General features: G+C 47.7%; 1 protein-coding gene across 1 annotated transcript in view; it reads right to left on the reverse strand.

The window, feature by feature from the left end:
• The window catches only part of LOC141162486 (uncharacterized), an 89,919-nt gene that overhangs the window by 18,308 nt on the left and 49,496 nt on the right, over window positions 1–22,115 (reverse strand). Inside the window, exons 11-15 of the mRNA XM_073648652.1 lie at window positions 20,049–20,372; window positions 13,351–13,656; window positions 5,362–5,700; window positions 2,808–3,101; window positions 1,190–1,513 (exon numbers count right to left, since the gene is read on the reverse strand). Coding sequence (XP_073504753.1) covers window positions 1,190–1,513; window positions 2,808–3,101; window positions 5,362–5,700; window positions 13,351–13,656; window positions 20,049–20,372 — 1,587 coding nt within the window. The remainder of the gene's footprint in view (window positions 1–1,189; window positions 1,514–2,807; window positions 3,102–5,361; window positions 5,701–13,350; window positions 13,657–20,048; window positions 20,373–22,115) is intronic.

A 22,115-nucleotide genomic window follows, 5' to 3' on the forward strand; every position in this document is an offset into this window, starting at 1 on the left:
AGGCCAACAAGGTTCTGCTGAACTGGAGCTAGTGAAGGAGCCTCTTAGCCTTTCAAGGGTGTGAGCGAGTGTGGTGCCACATCAGTGACTGAGTGGGCCACCTCTTCTCACTCCAGGTGCCTTCCTGCACCCATGTGGACAGGAGGTGTCTGGTTAGAACTGTACCAATCTGACCTTACGCGTCCCCGAGGGGGTGCGGAACGTCACGGTGCAAAGGTCAGATTCGTATCACGTGTTCGTCTGATGTAATAGTGACGTCAGGCGGGTGGCGAGGTGTGGATCCTTCACAAGTGGTGGCAGCGGTGGGATTCTGCGGGATCCCTCTGTTGCCATTCTTCACAAGTGGTGGCGTCGGTGGGATTCTGTGGGATCCCTCTGGTGTCATTCTTCACAGGTACATTCGATGTTTTGATTTTTTTTATAGGTGTGAATTATGGATATGAGTAAAGCATAATAAAAGCATTCAAAAGAATCTTCTCTACCTGCAGGTGTGTGGCGTCTCCAAAAATGTATTACCAATGATGAACTGAGGAGCAAAGTGGCCTGCACTATGGGGACAAACACCCACCTTCATCCCCACATTACTTGAGGGTTCAACAACTTACACTTGATTTATTGAAGACACATTTCATTTGTTCATAATACGTTACTTGCAGTGGGCACTGACAAACCCTCATGGGTGGCCTGCAGTTCACAAGAATAAGGCCATAAGCAGCTCAGAGTTGATGGTACAAGTTTAGGATATCTTTATTTATATCATACATATTGGCCATTACTGCTTTCTGTGAAAGCTGTACGGTCACCGCGTCTGCATAGGATGAAAGATGGCGGTGGTTTCATAGTTTATTCCCAGCTGTTGCAGGCTGCTGAACAGTAGCTGAACGTGTCCAGTGAATGCACAGTTACAAGAGATTCTGCTCCTGTATCTGCGTGTGTGCTGGATGCATTCAGCGCTTACATAGAAGTGGAAGCAACATGGGACAGGGGTAAGTCACTCGACTGCCGCCATCTTATATCATATGCATATGGAGACTGCTGCCTCTTATTATGCTGTTTGTGTAATAGGACAAATCAGAAAATACACTATAAGGATAGCAGATCTGGTCCCATACCGTCCTTTCCTCACAGATTGCTTTTAATTATCCATCATTTCTGGTTGCTAGTTAACAAATTCAAGAAAAGCTCTCACCATAAACTTGTATTGGTCCCGTCGTTTGCTCTATGCGTCGCTCCAGGCTGGGATGCTGCGCTCTGCAGATGAACTCTGCTCCATCATCTTCTATGGACGGTGTGACTGTCAGGCTGGCGGTGCAGCTGTACGTGTTGTCACGCTGCCTCTCTGCAGTGGGTGTAGTTTTCTCCATTTCATCCAGATTTCCTTTCTTCTTCTTGTACCAGGCCACAGTGAGATTATTTGGGAAATATTGGGAGATTTTGCACTGCAATGTGGCTTCTCTGTTCACAAAGAAATCTGGTTGGTCTATTTTTTCAATGACTGGTTGCCAGGAAAAATCTGGAAAAAATGAATGTAAAAATAACTGATGATTGATATGGCTAAAGAAAAAAATATTTATATTGTAGATAGAAAAGATAAAAACGGAGTCCTCTCTAGCAGATAACTTGTAATGCTTGACTGTAGAGATGATAACAAGTAGCCGCTTGCTGCTCTGCTCCGATCTCTTCGTCAGGGATTAGGTCTTCAAAACGCAAATTGTATGTATTAATAGATCTCTTAATGATCTGCAATAGATCCTGATGGGGCTGGAGTACTTACTTTGCAAATCCATGTCAGAATGGCTTTATAATCCTGATATAATAAGAGTGAGAGCTCCTAAGTCCCACTGTATTCAGCCTGCAAAACTCGCCTGACTGACAAGCTCCTCAATGACTCTCTTCCCTGCTGCTGCTGAATCTCCGCTCTTCCTGCCTGACAGCTGCAGCTTGTACTGACCAGTATGAGATCTCAGCAGCAGGATGGACACTGAAGACATGTCCGTCTGAGAGTTTAATCTTTCATACCCAGGACATCTGGTCAGCTGCTCATCTTTCTTTGAAAACCCCATTAACAGCTTTTTTTTGCCTTTAGGACACATCACACTTTTGTAACATTCATCTTGCAATTCTGTAGCAGCAATGATTCTCTGATATAATTACAATTTTTATATTTATAATATGGAGTCTTGTTTTCCGCATGACGAGTTGCAGTTTCTACATGTACAATTTTAGTTTACATATATGTTAGATTTTTCATTTTTCTTAATTGAAGCCGACGTTAAGTCAACCTATTTTTTTTAACTACGGTAATTTCATTGCAATAAGTGTATATATATATATATATATATATACTATGATTTATTGTGTAGACATGCCATATTTGCTCTAAATGGGAATTTAATTTTTTTCTTTGTTATTTATTTTTAATATCAAAGAGACTTTCCCTAAACATAATGGACAGTCATTATCTGATGATTCTTCTTCTTTTAAGTATAATTAAGTTCTCATTCTGCTCGTTATTGTTGTTTATAAATCTACATTACTCCTTCAGGCAATTGAAACCATTAATTGATCCTAAATACATCTATATGTGGTATCATCGACTTGCTACATAGCACCAGTGACTCCACTTCTGGCCATTGTTTTTTGGCTTTGGAGCTTATATCTGTAGCTGATTCTTCCACTGCTGACACCATTGATGTGGAGATCTTTATGCCCATTTGACGCCGACTTTAGAGGTTTTTATTCCTTCACATCATTCCCTCCACTGCTGCAGTATGATATAACTCTGTGTTCTTGCCGCTTGTTCATACCTGTATCTTTTAGTTGGAGGCTTTGAGGATTCTCCATAGACTCGTGCCCCCATGTCACCCGCAGAGGAAATCTGAGCTGTGTCCGAGGAATTGTACACTCGGTGATGGCGTCAAACGCCTCCTCTTCTTCTTCATTCACCTGAAGGATTGTTTTCGATGCCATTACGCAACTTTCTTCTTTTATCCAAGTTACTGTAATTTTTTTAGGAAAGAATTTTTTTATCTTCACAGAGCAGAGCACCGCGTCTGTGCCATACGGGGTTATTATCAATTCTTTCCTCAGCTCCGGGCTCACTGAAAATGAAGAAATATGTAGGATCATATAAGTCGGTTATGAATATGTCACAGGGTGAAATTTCTACTACAGAAAGGTGCCAATGTCATAAGAAATTAGGTGACGGGTAGAAAATGTATATTTCTGTACAGGAAGGTTTATAGACCTAACTTATTGTGTTACAGTAAATTTAAAGGGAACCTGACATCTTAATTCCTGGGCAGCTGGGTCTGAGTCCGGCTCCATCATCTCTGTTAGGTATGATTTACCCTAAAGCGAGGAGCCATTTCAGAGAAAACATACATTTGGAAGCCTTTCAGGGACTATGTATGTTTGGGTGAATAGTCCAGGAGGCCTGTACCCAGAAGCTTCTCTCCGCTGCCCTAGACTGACAGGTCTCTCTTTTGTGAGGCAGTGATGGGAGTCATATACAAGGGTTGTTATGCGTCCCCCGGAATGTGCATAGAAACATACTGAACCCACTGGAGAGCATTGTAATTACAGCCACAACAGTTTTTCCAGTGCAAGATAAAAGTAAGTGTGGACTGGGTCAAGCTATTTGACCAAGTCAGATTTAGAAAAACCTGACTTGGGCTTTTATTTTTGGAGAGATCTGTAGGAAGGTAGTGGGTCAGATCTCTCCCTCCACTCCGGTTCATGCAAGTGGCCCATGTCCACGATTCACATTTAATCCTGCGAGGGTTGGTTGTGTTAACTGTTGATTTCAAGTGCAACAGAGCAGGAGCTCTGTGTGTGACTGGCTGTGTGAGATTTAACACAGACCAGAGTCAGAGATTTGGATAACTCCATTACCGCACCTAGGATACCTATGGTGGTGCAGGCACCCACAGCAACGGACTATATATGAAAGTTTCCAGCCGTGATCCGGATGATGAAGGTTTTGAACTTTAATTTCTAAAGTTTGGAAAATAAAGACTTTGTTTTTTAACATACCTGGGTCACTGCCTTGCTACAGTACTGGCGTGAAAGCATCTACCTTACACCTTTTATGTATGTATAGGGAGAGACCTGTCACTCAAGGCAAGCAGGGCTGGGAGAAGCCCCTGAGGACTCGTGAAATGGATTAGTCACCTAAGCCACGGCACTGACTGATAGCTGGCTTTGCAGTACATCACTGTAGAGTTGGCCGTTCGTCATTTCTGAGTGCGATGACTGTAGCCGCTCTGGGAATGCCCCTATAACTGCTATATCTGAAAGCCAGCAGCTCCTGGGAGAAATAAACGTCATTTTCACCTGGAAACTGCATCAGTTTTGTGCTCGGGCACCATCATAACGCTATTAATCTGCAGATCATCCCCATATCCGCAGGGTAATACTATTATTATCCGACCTGTCAGGTTCCCTTTAAAGAGGTTGCCCGACTTAGAAAACGTATTATCATTCACAGTTTCACCGCTCTTCTCTTACAAGTTAAAGGGTTGGCCGAGGTTTTATGATGGAACGGCTCTTTTGCCAATAAAGGTAATGCTAGATAAAACCATGAAGAACAGGGGCATGAACTGTCCTACTGGGGGATGAAATGTTTAAAGAGGATATGTGGGTAAGATCACTCATTTACACACACTAAGGTTAATTTCGAGCTAATAGAGGGAGACTTTCTTCTCTTCAACATCTTCCACTCTTGGCCATACTAGAGAGCTGTTATAGATTGTCTCTCGTTCTGGAGGACTCGTCCACTCCTGTATTATACACGCAACCCACTGATGTCAAAAAGGGCTGCGATTCATAGTTCTCCCTATGGGGGCGCTGTAGGGAGATTAAACACATTTAGGTAGGTAGGTAAATTTACAGCTAATCACTGGGGGTCCTGACCAGTAGACACTTCATGATCTGCTTTGTCAAGTGACTTTTTATCAAGTAGGGTATGTGCAAAGCAAATAATTCCTTCAATTATTAACCAAAAGTTCGGCAGCTCTTCATTATATTCTGTAAATTGGTTCTTATCCATTTAACTGCTCTTTCTAGAGGCAGGTGCTGACTGTATAACACAGCCGGCACCTGTCCTGTATGGATTTGTTTGGAGCGGTCTCGGTTCTTGAAGTGGCGCAATACAATCGCTACTGTCATCACGTTCATGTCAAAGAGACTAATGAGGTTTTCCAGTATTTTCTATGATGCCATTGTGATCACCAGAAAGAAGGGGACATGGCACCAGATGGAGCGTTGTATGCCGATCATACTTTATCCTAGAGAAAAGCCATCAATAAAAAGATCTTCTCATTAGCACTTTATTCACAATGTCTGAAAACCAAGACTCACATGTTATGAGGAGGGGTCCTGCGCTTCTCTCTATAGGGGCGTCCAGATTGGGGTGCGTTACTCTACACATAAACCAAACCCCATGATGACGACTGAGTGATGGGTGGAAATGCAATGTAGAGCGGTATCCGGTATCAGAGAATTGGTCCTCGGTGATCTTGTAGTGATATGTACTCCGGTCTACAGGGGTATAATTATGGCCCCCTCGCTCCTTTACTACCCAGGACACGGACAGGTTTTGTAGAAAGTGTCTACTGATGCCACAATGCAGCTTCACCTCCTCATTTAGTCTCATAGTCGGTGTAAATATTTCACTTACTGTTGGGCGCCAAGGAAGACCTATAAATATAGAGAAAGCCAAACTGGAAAGTGAGAACCTGGTGCACATAATATACCTCCGTCATCACTGATCAGTATAATGGCAGCAATAATTGTGTCGTGTTTTCTGCTATAGAATCAGTAACATCGGAATTACCAGAAAAGTCACAGTCATTTATTCCAAAGCATTTACTCTAGGAAATAATACAATTCATAGATATTATGCCTTCCTTTGCTTTTAGTATAGGAAACTGCAGGGATTTTGATATCAGTAATTAATATTTAATAGGTCACAAAGTCAGAACTAAGTGGCTCGAGGAACTAATCATTGAAATTTTGGTTCCAGGAAACTCCCCAGATCTCAGTCCCATTAAGAACCTCAAAAAGCAACAAAGAAAACCCCAGAAATTGTGTCTGATGAGACAAGAACGGGCGGTCATCAGTCTGGATCTGCACATTGCGCAGTGTAAATAGACCCTTAGTAATGTGAAAGTGACCTCAATGGCAATGGCTAAACGCATGGTAGCTGTTTCCCGCCACTATGCTGTCACACACTATCTGTTCAGTTTCTTCAGTGTTATGGCTTTCTGTATCTTTATGGCTAAGTTGTAAACTTTAACTTCCTCTCACTATCCAGATTCACCACAAAATGGCTGCTTCATTCCCTTCTTCTGCTTTTATATAGACTATTATAGACCTTCATGATTGGCTTTGCTATACCATGTTATAGCTGCAAGGCATTATGAAGAAGCTATTCTTTGGCTATTGCAATTTTCGGCTATGTGTAAAAAGTCAGTGCACATTTTTTGGCAATTTAATCAAATAGCAATTTGTTCAAATGTGTCAAGTCCAGTGAATTTCCTTAAATTCTTTATAAATTTGATTTGCTGTTAAAAGATTAGCTCATTGTAGCGTCGGCGTCCCTGCCCTCTGCTAGGCAGGGACGCTGTTCCCTTCACCTCTCTGCTCCGAGCCCGGCGTCCCCCTCCCGCTCTGCTGGCAGCGCGCGCTCCTTCCCGGCCACGGTGCTTAGGGCGCGCTCCCCCCCTCTTAAAGGGGCCGCGTGCGCCGTCCTAAGGAGTCCCCGGCCAATGGCCGGAGGACTTCACCATATATAAGGCACCTCCTCCAAAATGGAGGTGCCCGAGCAATTTGCACTGTTCACTACTCTGCTTCAGCCCTCAGGTTCCGTTGCCAGTTACCTGCCAGTTACCTGCCAGTTTCCTGCCAGTTTGCTGTCTGATTCCTGCCTGATAATCCGCTTACCTGCTTGCTAGCCTGAGGTCCGACAGTCTGCCTTCCGACACCTGTCAGTCTGTCTATGGACCAGCTTGCCCGCTCACCTGGGAGCGCACATCTGCTACCTGCCTGTTAGCCTACCTGGAGGCTCCACCGTCACGTGCTGTGACCACCTGCCTGTCCAGAGACTCCTGCCCGCTCACCTGGGAGCGCTCACCTGCTGCCTGTCTGTCGGCCTACCTGGAGGCTCCGCCGTCACATGCTGTGACCACCTGCTATTCCAGAGACTCTTGCCCGCTCACCTGGGAGCGCTCACCTGCTGCCTGTCTGTTGGCCTACCTGGAGGCTCCGCCGTCACGTGCTGTGACCACCTGCCATACCAGAGACTCTTGCCCGCTCACCTGGGAGCGCTCATCTGCTACCTGCCTGTTAGCCTACCTGGAGGCTCCGCCGTCACATGCTGTGACCACCTGCTTATCCAGAGACTCTCGCCTGCTCACCTGGGAGCGCACATCTACCAGCTGCCTGCTAGCCTACCTGGGGGCTCAGCCGCCACAGGTCGTACCTACCCTTACCCAGAGACTGCCCCGGTCACTTGCTGTGGCCCCTGCCCGTTCACCCAGAGACTGTCCCGGTCACTTGCCGTGACCTCCTGCCCGTTTACCCAGAGACTGTCCCGGTCACTTGCCGTGACCTTCTGCCCGTTTACCCTGAGACTGTCCCGGTCACCTGCTGTGACTGCCTGCCCGTCTTCCCTGGTCGCCACCCGCTTCCTTACAAGGACCGCCCCCTTGTATAGTAGCCCAGAGGTTCCGCCTCCCAGACCCGTTACAGTTTGCTCGGGCCATGGAACCCGGTGGCACCCAAGCTCCCTCGCTCTCAGACCTCTGTCATGAACTGTCCCGTCAGAGGTCCCAACAGGAGTCCATCCTGGGTCACCTGCGGAATGTCAATTCTCGCCTGGACACTCTGACTGCTCCACCAGCAACCACCGCTAGTGTCATGACTCGCAACCTGGCTGCTCCGCTGCCCACCAATACCATGGTATCCTGCTCCGGATCCCGGCTTTCTGCACCTCCTCGCTTCGGAGGCGACTCCGCTCAGGCTCGGGGCTTCATAAACCAGTGCACCGTGCACTTTGAACTCCTGTCCCACCAGTTTATCTCCGACCGGGCCAAAGTAGCCTTCATCATGTCCCATCTCACGGGGGAGGCACTGGCTTGGCTAAATCCTCTATGGGAGAGAGGAGATCCCCTGGTGTCCGACTTGCCTGCCTTTCTCACGGCTTTCCGGAAAGTCTACGACGAACCCGGACGGAAGACCTCATCCGCATTGTCTCTGCTACGCCTCCGTCAGGGAAGTATCACCGTGGGCCAATATGCCATACGGTTCCGTACCCTTGCCTCGGAGCTGGCCTGGGATAATGACGCTCTGGTATCTGTCTTCTGGGAGGGTCTGTCCGGCAGTATTAAAGATGAACTCGCCGGTCGGGACATTCCTACCACTCTCGATGACCTAATAACTCTTGCCACCCGGATTGACCTACGGTTCCAGGAGCGTGCCAAAGAGGTCACCCGTGAGAGGAGGTTTCCACGTCTAGCTCCTACCTTCCAGAAACCCGTCACTCCCTCCGTTTCTCCCCAGGTACACTCCCCTGAGCCTATGCAGGTCGACCAGACCAAGATGGTCAAAACCCGTCAGGACTTACGCCGTGCCAAGGGGAGCTGCTTCTACTGTGGCAGTAAGGAGCACCGGATCCGTACCTGCCCGAAGAGGTCGGGAAACGCCTGTGTCTAGGTTCGCTCAGAGAGGTCGACCTAGACAAAAATAAATCCTCTCCATCTCTGCTGCTGTCAGTCTCAATTATCTGCGGGGAGAACCGTTTTTTCGAATTAGCCCAACTTGACTCTGGAGCAGCCGGGAATCTTATTTCACAGTCCCTGGTAGAAAAATACCGCATTCCCACCAAACCTCTGGCTGTACCCTTATCTGTCGCTGCTGTGGATGGGGGCCTCTTACCACGTCCCATCCAACTCATCACCGAATCCATTACTCTGCAGGTGGGAATGCTGCATTCTGAGAGCATCTCTTTTCATGTTCTGCCTGGACTCTCTCACGCTCTCTTACTAGGTCTACCTTGGCTCCAGAAACATGCACCCGTGCTTGACTGGCAGACCGGAGAAGTCCTTCGCTGGGGACAGGACTGCCATAAGACTTGTTTGGTTCCTGTTCATCCCGTCCGTCCTTCTCCTACCCCAACTAATCTACCTGGACTTCCGATTCCTTATTGGTCATTTGCTGATGTCTTTAATAAAAAGGAGGCAGAGACATTACCCCCTCATAGACCATACGACTGTCCTATCGACCTGTTACCCGGGACTACGCCTCCCCGTGGACGTATTTACCCATTGTCCGCTGCTGAGACCCGGTCGATGTCCGAGTATATTGAGGAGAATCTGGCCCGGGGATTCATCCGGAAATCTACCTCCCTGGCGGGAGCAGGCTTCTTTTTCGTTAAAAAGAGGGACGGCTCTCTCCGTCCCTGTATAGACTATAGAGGCCTTAACCAGATCACGGTGAAGAATAAGTACCCCCTTCCGCTCATTCCAGAATTATTTGACCATCTGAGGGGGGCTAGAATCTTCACCAAATTGGACCTCCGTGGGGCGTACAACCTGGTCCGCATCCGTCAGGGGGATGAATGGAAGACCGCATTCAACACCCGGGATGGCCACTATGAATATCTGGTAATGTCCTTTGGTCTCTGTAACGCTCCTGCCGTCTTTCAAGAGTTGGTCAATGACATCTTCCGGGACCTTCTCTACTCCTGCGTAGTGGTGTACCTGGACGACATCTTGGTCTTCTCTCCGGATCTCTAGACTCACCGGAGGGATGTTCGTCAGGTCCTGCTCAGGCTCAGGCAGAATCACCTCTTCGCTAAATATGAGAAGTGCCTCTTTGAGCAGACCTCGCTTCCGTTTTTGGGCTACATTATTTCCCAGACCGGCCTACGAATGGATCCAGAGAAACTGTCTGCCATCGAGAAATGGCCTCGACCGGAGGGGTTGAAGGCTATTCAGCGGTTCCTGGGCTTCGCCAACTACTACCGCCTCTTCATCCCGCACTTCTCTTCCCGGACTGCCCCAATTTCCGCGCTCACCCGTAAGGGTACTAATCCCAAAGAGTGGCCGCCCGAAGCAGAGGAGGCCTTTCTCTCCTTAAAACAGGCCTTCTCTTCCGCCTCGGTGCTGCATCGCCTGGACGGCAACAAGCAGTTCTTCCTGGAAGTTGACGCCTCCTCCTCTGGAGCCAGAGTGGTACTTACCCAAAAATCGTCTTCCGGGAGAATAGTAACTTGTAGCTTCTTCTCCAAACTCTTCTCCTCTTCCGAGCGCAATTATTCCATAGGAGACCGAGAGTTATTGGCCATCAAGCTGGCATTGGAGGAGTGGCGTTACCTACTCGAGGGGGCTCTTCATCCGGTTATAATTTACACTGACCACAAGAACTTGGCTTACCTCCAGCATGCCCAGAGACTTAACCCGCGCCAAGCCCGGTGGTCCTTGTTTTTTGCTCGCTTTGATTTTGTTCTTCATTTTCGTCCGGCTGACAAAAACATCAAAGCGGACGCCTTGTCCCGATCCTTTCTGGTGTCTGATCTCGAGGAAGAACCTAAACATATCATCGATCCCGCCAGAGTAATGCAGGTTGCTCCCGTGAGTCTTAATCGTCTCCCTCCCGGTAAGACGTTCGTATCGGTACCTGATCGGGAGAAGATCCTACACTGGGGTCATTCGTCTAAACTAGCTGGCCACGCCGGTCAGAAAAAGACCCTCCAGCTTATTACCCGGCACTACTGGTGGCCTACCCTGCACAAGGACGTAATAGACTTTGTTTCTGCCTGTGTGTCCTGCGCCCGCAACAAGGTTCCGAGACACCTGACAGCCGGTCGCCTCCTTCCGCTTCCTGTACCTGCTGCCCCCTGGCAGCATATAGCTATGGACTTCATAACCGATCTTCCCGTCTCAGCCGGTTGTACGGTCATTTGGGTGGTCGCTGACCGCTTTTCCAAGATGGCTCACTTCATTCCCCTGCCAGGCCTCCCGTCTGCACCCGAGCTGGCTAAAGACTTTATCCGCCACATCTTCCGTCTTCATGGCCTGCCCCTCCACATCGTGTCGGATCGTGGGGTACAGTTCACCTCACGTTTCTGGAGAGCCACTTGTAAATTGCTAGACGTCACCCTGGACTTCTCCTCCGCTTACCACCCACAGTCTAATGGTCAAGTGGAGCGGATCAATCAGATCCTGACCAGTTACCTCCGGCACTTCGTTAATGCCCACCATTCTGACTGGGTGGATCTCCTGCCATGGGCCGAATTCTCTTATAACAATCACGAGAGCGAATCTTCCTCCAAATCCCCGTTTTTTGTAGTCTTCGGTCAGCATCCACGGATCCCATTTCCCGTCTCCACCTCGGTGGATAATCCGGCTGCGGAATCTCTTGTTAACAAATTTTCCTCCATGTGGGAGAGTACCCGGTCCGCACTCCTACAGTCGTCCGAGCGTATGAAAAGACATGCTGACAAAAAACGTCTGGATCCTCCTCAATTCCGTCCAGGGGATAAGGTCTGGCTCTCGTCCAAGTATGTCCGGCTCAAGATTCCTTCCTATAAGTTAGGGCCTCGGTTCATCGGTCCTCTGGAGGTCATCAGTCAGATCAACCCGGTGGCCTATAAATTGAAACTCCCGGCCAACTTGCGGATCCCTAACTCCTTCCATGTATCTCTCCTCAAACCTGTGGTACTTAACTCTTTTTCCAAGTCTACAGGCACGCCTCCTGCTCCGGTTTCCGCTGAAAACGAGTTTGAGGTAGAGAACATTCTGGCCACCAAAAGGGTAAGAGGAAAGACCTTTTTTCTGGTAGATTGGAAGGGGTTTGGTCCTGAAGAGAGAACGTGGGAGCCCCGGGAGAACATCCATGCCCCTCTCATCCTTGATAAATTTCTGTCTGGCCTAAAAAAGGGGGGGCCTAAAAGGGGGGGTTCTGTAGCGTCGGCGTCCCTGCCCTCTGCTAGGCAGGGACGCTGTTCCCTTCACCTCTCTGCTCCGAGCCCGGCGTCCCCCTCCCGCTCTGCTGGCAGCGCGCGCTCCTTCCCGGCCACGGTGCTTAGGGCGCGCTCCCCCCCTCTTAAAGGGGCCGCGCGCGCCATCCTAAGGAGTCCCCGGCCAATGGCCGGAGGACTTCACTATATATAAGGCACCTCCTCCAAAATGGAGGTGCCCGAGCAATGTTGTTGCACTGTTCACTACTCTGCTTCAGCCCTCAGGTCCCGTTGCCAGTTACCTGCCAGTTACCTGCCAGTTTCCTGCCAGTTTGCTGTCTGATTCCTGCCTGATAATCCGCTTACCTGCTTGCTAGCCTGAGGTCCGACGGTCTGCCTTCCGACACCTGTCAGTCTGTCTATGGACCAGCTTGCCCGCTCACCTGGGAGCGCACATCTGCTACCTGCCTGTTAGCCTACCTGGAGGCTCCACCGTCACGTGCTGTGACCATCTGCCTGTCCAGAGACTCCTGCCCGCTCACCTGGGAGCGCTCACCTGCTGCCTGTCTGTCGGCCTACCTGGAGGCTCCGCCGTCACATGCTGTGACCACCTGCTATTCCAGAGACTCTTGCCCGCTCACCTGGGAGCGCTCACCTGCTGCCTGTCTGTTGGCCTACCTGGAGGCTCCGCCGTCACGTGCTGTGACCACCTGCCATACCAGAGACTCTTGCCCGCTCACCTGGGAGCGCTCATCTGCTACCTGCCTGTTAGCCTACCTGGAGGCTCCGCCGTCACATGCTGTGACCACCTGCTTATCCAGAGACTCTCGCCTGCTCACCTGGGAGCGCACATCTACCATCTGCCTGCTAGCCTACCTGGAGGCTCAGCCATCACAGGTCGTACCTACCCTTACCCAGAGACTGCCCCGGTCACTTGCTGTGGCCCCTGCCCGTTCACCCAGAGACTGTCCCGGTCACTTGCCGTGACCTCCTGCCCGTTTACCCAGAGACTGTCCCGGTCACTTGCCGTGACCTCCTGCCCGTTTACCCCGAGACTGTCCCGGTCACCTGCTGTGACTGCCTGCCCGTCTTCCCTGGTCGCCACCCGCTTCCTTACAAGGACCGCCCCCTTGTATAGTAGCCCAGAGGTTCCGCCTCCCAGACCCGTTACACTCATCTCTACCGACCCGGCTCCGTTCTCTGTATATGATGTAGAGCAAATGATTTGTAGGTGACACAACATTCTGACTCTTGTATATAATAATGATTTTCTATGATTGTATTTCTGCTCACTCTGAAATTAATAGAAATCTAAATATATTCTTTGGCATTACATAAAAGGACAAGGACTTGATAGTCACTGAACTGTATTCTCCATGTTTTATTACCTGCATCCCTGATGTACGCCTCTCTCTTCTCCGGTTCTCTCAATGATTCGTGGCTCCAGGTTACCATGATCCGAAAGTTGGGGTCATCGATGATCTGCTGAGCGACTCTGCACTCACTGCTCACATTAAATGTGGACACAGCATTGGACTCATAGCTGTAGGTTTCCCTGGATTTTATATATCTGTTAGAGCTACAGCTCCACTTGATTTCTATGGACTTTGGGTAAAAATTTTGCAAATTGAGCTTACAGAGAACATCTCGTCCCTCGATTGAACATTGTATGGGGCCCTGCATCGTGGGAGAAGCTGGACAAGAAAACACACGTTATACAGATACATAAGAGGAAGATTCATCTGGTTTACTAAATTTCTTAGAAGTATCTATGTAGTAAGTTTAGTACAGGTATTGTATCTTCACAGTAATCTTGGCTCTGTTCCCATATCTATGCAGTAATCTTTGTTCTGGCACTGTAACTATGTAGTAAGCTTGGTTCTGTTCCCACATCTATGTAGCAAGTTTGATTCCAGTACTGTATGTGTGCAGTAATCCTGGTTTTGGCACCGTATTTATGTAGTAAACTTAGTACTGTTGCTGTATCTGTTAAACGCTTGGTTCTGTTCTCACATCTATGTAGTAAGTTTGATTCTGGTACTGTATCTGTGCAGTAATCCTGGTTTTGGCACTGTATTTATGTAGTAAACTTAGTACTGTTGCTGTATCTGTTAAAAGCTTGGTTCTGTTCTCACATCTATGCAGTAATCTTTGTTCTGGTACTGTGTCTATACAGTAAGTTTGGTTCTGGTACTTTATATGTGCATTATGCTTGATTCAATTACTATAACTTTATAGTATGTTTCGGATCCATAGAGACTTACACTGCTCAAAAAATAAAGGGAGCACTCAAATAACACATCCTAGATCTGAATGAATGAAATATTCTCATTGAATACTTTGCTCTGTACAAAGTTGAATGTGCTGACAACAAAATCACACAAAAATCATCAATGGAAATCTAATGTATTAACCAATGGAGGACTGGATTTGGAGTCACCCCAAAATTACAGTAGAAAAACACACTACAGACTGATCCAACTTTGATGTAATGTCCTTAAAACAAGTCAAAATGAGGCTCAGTATTGTGTGTGGCCTCCACGTGCCTGTATAACCTCCCTATACCGCCTGGGCATGCTCCTGATGAGGTTGCGGATGGTCTCCTGTGGGATCTCCTCCCAGACCTGGACTAAAGCATCCGCCAACTCCTGTACAGTCTGTGGTGCAACGTGACGTTGGTGGATGGAATGAGACATGATGTCCCAGATGTGCTCAATCGGATTCAGGTCTGGGGAACGGGCGGGCCAGTCCATAGCTTCAATGCCTTCATCCTGCAGGAACTGCTGATGTGTCACCCTGGCCTGGATGCCACAAATATAATAAAGCTGTGTCTGAGAGTAAGGGGGAGGTTCTCTACTCAGGGGAACATTAGCATGCAATACCTCCTGTCTCAGGCCTGTAGGGGGAGCAGGCTGCCCCTATAAAAGCTGGAACCGGGGGCAGGGTTAGGGAGAACTGGACGACCTGTCTCAGGACTGAGAGGTGTCCCAGAGCAGAGAGAAACAGTTGTGTTGCAGCATAAGAGGACGTGTGGCAGCAGGAGAGCCACAAGCCAGGGACAGAGGCGAAGTGAGCCAGTCCTGGCAGATAAAGCAACTAATCTACCAGACTTTGGTGTCTGAGGCTGTGAGGATTCCACGTCCTCCAGCAGAAAACCAGTCCGCAGGGGACTGTGTGTTCCTTGGCCTAAGAAGCCCGGAGGCTCCGCCACAGCAGAAGGGACCAGCAAAGCCGTACCAGTCCGAGAGTAAAAAGGGACCCACGTCGCAAACCATACGGGCGAGAGGACACGGTGTGCTCGGGAACGTGGGTTGTTACCCTATAAGGAGGAGATAGCCAGAAGGAGCGCAGAGGCCCTACACCCTCACCCTGACCAGGGCCAACTTCCCATTTGCTCTCAGACATCCAGGTCCCCTCTTAGCCGGGACTGTTTGTGGGTCAGTTCACCTGTTCTAGTAAAGACCCTGGACTGCAACCTGTTGTCTGTGTGCTCCTTGCTCCTCCAGCACTAACGGTACTGGGACGCCCTACACCATCACCCCCATCTTCCATTATACTGCCCTGGGGCCGCACTCTTCCCGTGGGGAGTCACACTACCCCAGCTGCCTACATCATCAGCCCCAGCGGTCTGCCTGGCAACGGCGGTTCGCACTGACCGCAATCCACGGGTGGCGTAGTCGGACATACCAACAGCGCATAGCAGACTACCACTGGTCTGACCACCCTGAGCCATGGACCGGGTTGCCACTACTTCCCCCATCGTCTCCCTATTGCCCGGTTCCGAGTGCCCCACGGCCCAGGGGGTGAGTCACTGACACACTCCAGCCACATAAGGTCTGGCATTGTCCTGCATTAGGAGGAACCCAGGGCCAACCGCACCAGCATATGGTCTCACAAGGGGTCTGAGGATCTCATCTCGGTACCTAATGGCAGTCAGGCTACCTCTGGCGAGCACATGGAGGGCTGTGCGGCCATCCAAAGAAATGCCACCCCACACCATTACTGACCCACTGCCAAACCGGTCATGCTGAAGGATGTTGCAGGCAGCAGATCGCTCTCCACGGCGTCTCCAGACTCTGTCACATCTGTCACATGTGCTCAGTGTGAACCTGCTTTCATCTGTGAAGAGCACAGGGCGCCAGTGGCGACTTTGCCAATCCTGGTGTTCTGTGACAAATGCCAAGCGTCCTGCACGGTGTTGGGCTGTGAGTACAACCCCCATCTGTGGACGTCGGGCCCTCATACTACCCTCATAGAGTCAGTTTCTAACTGTTTGTGTAGACACATGCACATCTGTGGCCTGCTGGAGGTCATTTTGCAGGGCTCTGGCAGTGCTCCTCCTGTTCCTCCTTGCACAAAGGCGGAGGTAGCGGTCCTGCTGCTGAGTTGTTGCCCTCCTACGGCCCCCTCCACATCTCCTGGTGTACTGGCCTGTCTCCTGGTAGCGCCTCCAGCCTCTGGACACTACGCTGACAGACACAGCAAACCTTCTTGCCACAGCTCGCATTCATGTGCCATCCTGGATGAGCTGCACTACCTGAGCAACTTCTGTGGGTTGTAGAGTCCATCTCATGCTACCACAAGTGTGAAAGCACAACCAACATTCAAAAGTGACCAAAACATCAGCCAGAAAACAATGGTACTGAGATGTGGTCTGTGGTCCCCACCTGCAGAACCACTCCTTTATTGAGGGTGTCTTGATAATTGCCAATAATTTCCATCTATTGTCTATTCCATTTGCACAACAGCATGTGACATTGATTGTCAATCAGTGTCGCTTCCTAAGTGGATAGTTTGATTTCACAGAAGTTTGATTTCCTTGGAGTTATATTCTGTTGTTTAAGTGCTCCCTTTATTTTTTTGAGCAGTGTATTTACTGGATATCCTCTATAGTGAATTTGGTATAATTGACTACTAGATTTTGAAAAAGAATGGTGAAACAGATTAGTTATAATAATAGTAATAATCTTTATAATAATAATCTATTTATTTATATAGCGCCAACATATTCCGCAGCGCTTTACAATTCAGACAATTTACAGACATTATGGGCACTGTCCCCATTGGGGCTCACAATCTACATTCAGTATGTCTTTGGAGTGTGGGAGGAAACTGGAGAACCCGGAGGAAACCTACACAAATACGGGGAGAACATACAGACTCCTTGCAGATGTTGTTCTTGGTGGGATTTGAACACAGGACCCCAGTGCTGCAAGGCTGCAGTGCCCATAAAATTATAGTACCTTAATGCCGAATAAATAACAATTTCTGTGTCTGTTATTAGTAGCGTACTGATGTATTTGGCATTACGACACGTCATCCCAAAATGAAAATAATGCCGTGTCCTTTAATTGTGACTGGATTTAATACCCTTCCTTCTCTGCTGCCTTTATAAGGCAGGAGGTGATGAGTAGGTCATTGATGAGTCGATACTCATGGGCCGGTGCTACATGCTTATCCTCCAGGCTATGATTTCCAGTCCCTGTATGTATTTCTTTTCCCTAACATACAAAGTTGCAAGGTGTATAATAGTAGAGCAGGACTGTCCCCATACTGTGCTGCCATTACAAATTGTTTTTGTCTCCTTTAGCTCCTATCTTCATAGACATTTATGAGCACCGATTGTCATCTTCTATCTCAGCAATGGGAAACAAGGATATAGAGCAAGCTAAACAGGCACCAGCTCACTTGTAAAGATCATAGTCCTCCCTCTATTAAGAGCTTACTTAGTGCAACAGGAATTTCAGTGGTCCTCGGCCAAAGTACATCTGTGTAGCAACAATAGGAAAATGAAAAGTGGCGCTCACCGCGTCCTGAGATTTAAAAGTCTTTTAATCAGAAAAGCAGAACATCTGTGCGGCATGCTGGAGGCGTGCGGGAGAGAGTGAGAAATGGATGACGGCCGTTTTACGCTTCCACATCGCTTCTACGGGTCCAGGTGAGTAATGACGTGATACTACTTCCTTTATAGGAAAAACACATAGTATCCGTCTGTGAACAAGCTGTACACAATACAACATAATATACAAATATATAAAAAACATTAGAAGAACACAGACCTCTCATTTCTATCGTTCAGTCCTAACGGACCTTGGGCTTTCATATTCTTTGTGCTCACCTCATTTAAATATGTGACAAAAGATGTAAATTGAGTTTTTGTACCATACCGTACAATAAATACATCATGTACATATCTAAGATATACACGGATGTATCTAATGTATGGGTTCCCCTCATATTTATTTTCAAAAAAACGGCAGAAATAAATTGGCAAACACTTTATTCAGTGAATTTCACATTTTGGAGGTGATTCTTTAGAACTTTTAGAAGTTAAAATTAGTATCAAAGAGGGGAAAATAGCACTGAAACCTATAAAAAGCCAACGTCAATGAGCATGCTTTGACAAAAGAACTTCTAAAGAACGAAAGATGCAATTAAATATGGGAATAGGGAGGATAACAAATGCAGGTTTGTTTTTAATTCCAAGTACACTTGTTTGGATAATACCATCCACATTGCCATTAGATGAAATTGGCATCTAATAGAGAATGATAGGGATTTATATGACAGGGCTTCACAAAAACCCATGTTCTCATACATAAGGATTTGTAATTTAAGATATCTGTTAGTCAGTAATCGAATCCCCTCTGACACAAGTAACTGGATAGAAAAAACACCCTAAAATGGAATTATAGATGTGGAAATTGTTATTTTTGCCCCTTGTATCTTAAAGAGAATTCTATCCAAGTGGGGTCCGAGTAAATGATTTTATATCCTGTAGAACGAAATATGCTGCTTATATATTTTTTTGACCTTGCAAATGTTATCATATTGGGAAAACAATAAGACCTTTGTTTATTAGTTTTCGGGTACACTATCGCTCCATCATTACAGGGAAAAGGGCCCCCCAGATTAATTAAACATATGCAAGAGTGTCACAATGCAGACCCTAAGGCCGGTTTCACACGTCCGGATATTTCCGCTACCGGAAAAACCCGGCTCCTTGGTGTGAGTGGTCGCATGGATTACAGCGGGGGACATTTAGGACTGGTGAGTAAATGTATTTTTTTATTTTATTCTTATTTTTACAGGTGGAGACACCGGGAGCAGACTACAACTCTCATTATGGTACCTGCTGGTGCTGATCGCAGCGCCGGCAGGGAACCATGATGAGGGCAGTGTTCAGCACCCGGCGCTTGGGAACAGCGCTAACTGTACACTGATTCCCAGGCGCTGGTACGTGCCACATGGATAGGATCCATGTGTGGTCCGTGCTGCCGGCCAAAAACAGACATGTCTACATGTGGATCACACAGACACACGGTGCGTGGAAACACACTGACATGTGCACAGCCCCATAGATTATAATGGGTCTGCATGTGTCAGTGTGTCTGGTACGTGTGGAAACTGTCACCACACGTACCGGAAATACTGACATGTGAAAGAGCCCTAACACGCCGTGTTTTGCAGGACTAGAAAAAGTTTGATATCCTCCACAAGGTGGTGACTATAATAGATTACTGTTAAAAAGAGAAGCAAAGTGGATTTTAAATTCCTCTACCCAAGGTCCATTAGGACTGAACGATAGAATTGAGATGTCTGTGTTTTTATGTTTTTATATATTTTTCTATTATGTTGTATTGTGTACAGCTTGTTCACAGACGAATATTGTGTTTTTCCTATAAAGGAAGCAGTATAATGTCATTACTCACCTGGACCCGTAGAAGCGATGTGGAAGCGCAAAACGGCCGTCGTCCATTTCTCACTCTCTCCCGCACACCCCCAGCATGCCGCACAGATGTCCTGCTTTTCGGATTAAAGGACTTTCAAATCTCAGGATGTGGTGAGTGCCGGTTTTCAGTAATGGGAAAGTCTGTAGCCACTGATTATAGCTTTTACCTATGATTTGAGAGTGAAAGATCAGTCCAAGAGGAGAAAGTAGCAGATTTCTCAGATAAGATATATTAAAACATTTCTTATCGTCACTTCTATTATTGATTTGTGAAAAGAACATTAAAATGACATTTACTCTTTAGTTATGTATTATTTCTGGGTGCTAATTGTAAATTGATAGAGAATAACTCACCATAGACTTGTATTGGTCCCGTCGTTTGCTCTATGTGTTGCTCCAGACTGGGATGCTGCGCTCTGCAGATGAACTCTGCTCCATCATCTCTTATGGACGGTGTGACTGTCAGGCTGGTGGTCCAGCTGAACGTGTTGTCAGGCTGCCTATCTTCCAATGGTGCCATATTCCACGTTTGTTCCAGATTTCCTTTCTTCTTCTTGTACCAGGTCACAGCGAGATTATTGGGGAAATACTGGGAGATTTTGCACTGCAATGTGGCTTTAGTGTTCACAAGGAAAACTGGTTTGTCTATTTCTTCGATGACTGGACGCCAGGGAAAATCTGGAAATAAGTCACATAATAACTGATGATTGATATGACTAAAGAAAAAATATTATTTGTAGTGCAGACAGAAAGCATAAACGGGTTCATCTCTGACTGATAACTTGTAATATCTGACTGTAGAGATGATGGCAAATAGCAGCTTTCTACACTGCTCCGGTCACCATTAGGGATCAGGTGTAAAGTAGATCTGTCACCAGATTTCACAATGCAAACTTTATTATTATTATAGCGCCATTCTTTCCCTGGCACTTTACATGTGAAAGGGATATACATAGCACAAACAATTACAATAAATTTTGAACAATACAAGTCCAGGAGGAGAGAGGACCCTGCCCGCGAGGGCTCACAATCTACAGGGGATGGGTGAAGATACAGTGGGTGAGGGTAGAGCTGGTCATGCAGCGGTGTGGTGGAGCAAGGTTGTAGGCTTGTCGGAAGAGGTGGCTCTTCATGTTCCTTTTGAAGGTTTCCACAATAGGCGAGAGTCTGATACGTTGGGGTAGAGAGTTCCAGAGTAGGGGGGATGCACAGGAGAAATCTTGTATACGATTGTGGGAAGAGGGGAGTAGAGAAGGAGATCTTGTGAGGATCGGAGGTTGCGTGTAGGTAAATACCGGGAGACTAGGTCACAGATATATGGGGGAGACAGGTTGTGGATGGCTTTGTATGCCATGGTTAGAGTTTTTAACTGGAGCCTCTTGGCAATGGGGAGCCAGTGAAGGGATTGACAGAGAGGAGAGGCCGAGGAATAGCGGGGGGACAGGTGGATTAGTCGGGTAGCAGAGTTTAGGATAGATTGGAAGGGTGCGAGAGTGGTAGAAGGGAGGCCACAGAGCAAGAGGTTGCAGTAGTTGAGGCGGGAGATGATGAGGGTGTACACTAGTGTTTTTGCAGATTCGTGTTTGAGGAATGTGTGGATCCGGGAGATATTTTTGAGTTGGAGTCGGCAGGAAGTGGAAAGGGCTTGGATATGTGGCTTAAAGGAGAGGTTAGAGTCCAGGGTTACCCCGAGGCAGCGGCCTTGTGTGACTGGGTTAAAAGGGCAGCCATTGACTTTGATGGATAGGTCAGTTGGGGGGGTTAAGTGAGACGGTGGAAAGATGATGAATTCAGTTTTGTCCATGTTAAGTTTTAGAAATCTGTCAGAAGAAGGATGAAATAGCAGATAGACATTGTAGGATTTTGGTTAGTATTGAGGAGATATCAGGTTCAGAGATGTAGATCTGTGTGTCATCAGCATAGAGATGATACTGAATGCCATGGGACTCTATGAGCTGTCCCAGGCCGAGGGTGTAGATGGAAAAGAGCAGGGGTCCTAGGACTGAACCTTGGGGGACACCGACAGATAGGGGGCGAGATGAGGAGGTGGTGTGTGAGTGGGAGACACTGAATGTCCGGTCAGTTAGGTATGAAGAGATCCAAGATAGGGCCAAGTCCGTGATGCCAAGAGATGAGAGAGTCTGTAGTAAGAGGGAATGTTTGATTGTGTAAAAGACTGATGACAGGTCCAGGACGAGGAGGACAGAGTAGTGTCGCTTGGATTTGGCAGTAAGTAGGTCATTGGTGACTTTAGTCAGGGCAGTTTCAGTGGAGTGGTGCGGTCGGAAGCCAGATTGGAGGCGGTCAAAGAGGGAGCAGGAGGAGAGGTGGGAGGACAGTTCAGAATGGACGTGTTGTTCCAGTAGTTTTGAGGCATAGGGGAGAAGTGATATGGGGCGATAGCTAGACAGAGAAGATTGG

The sequence above is a fragment of the Phyllobates terribilis genome, unplaced genomic scaffold, assembly GCF_046119375.1.
Source record: "Phyllobates terribilis strain yellow unplaced genomic scaffold, ASM4611937v1 Scaffold_9__5_contigs__length_417890890, whole genome shotgun sequence".
Taxonomy (NCBI): Eukaryota; Metazoa; Chordata; class Amphibia; order Anura; family Dendrobatidae; genus Phyllobates; species Phyllobates terribilis.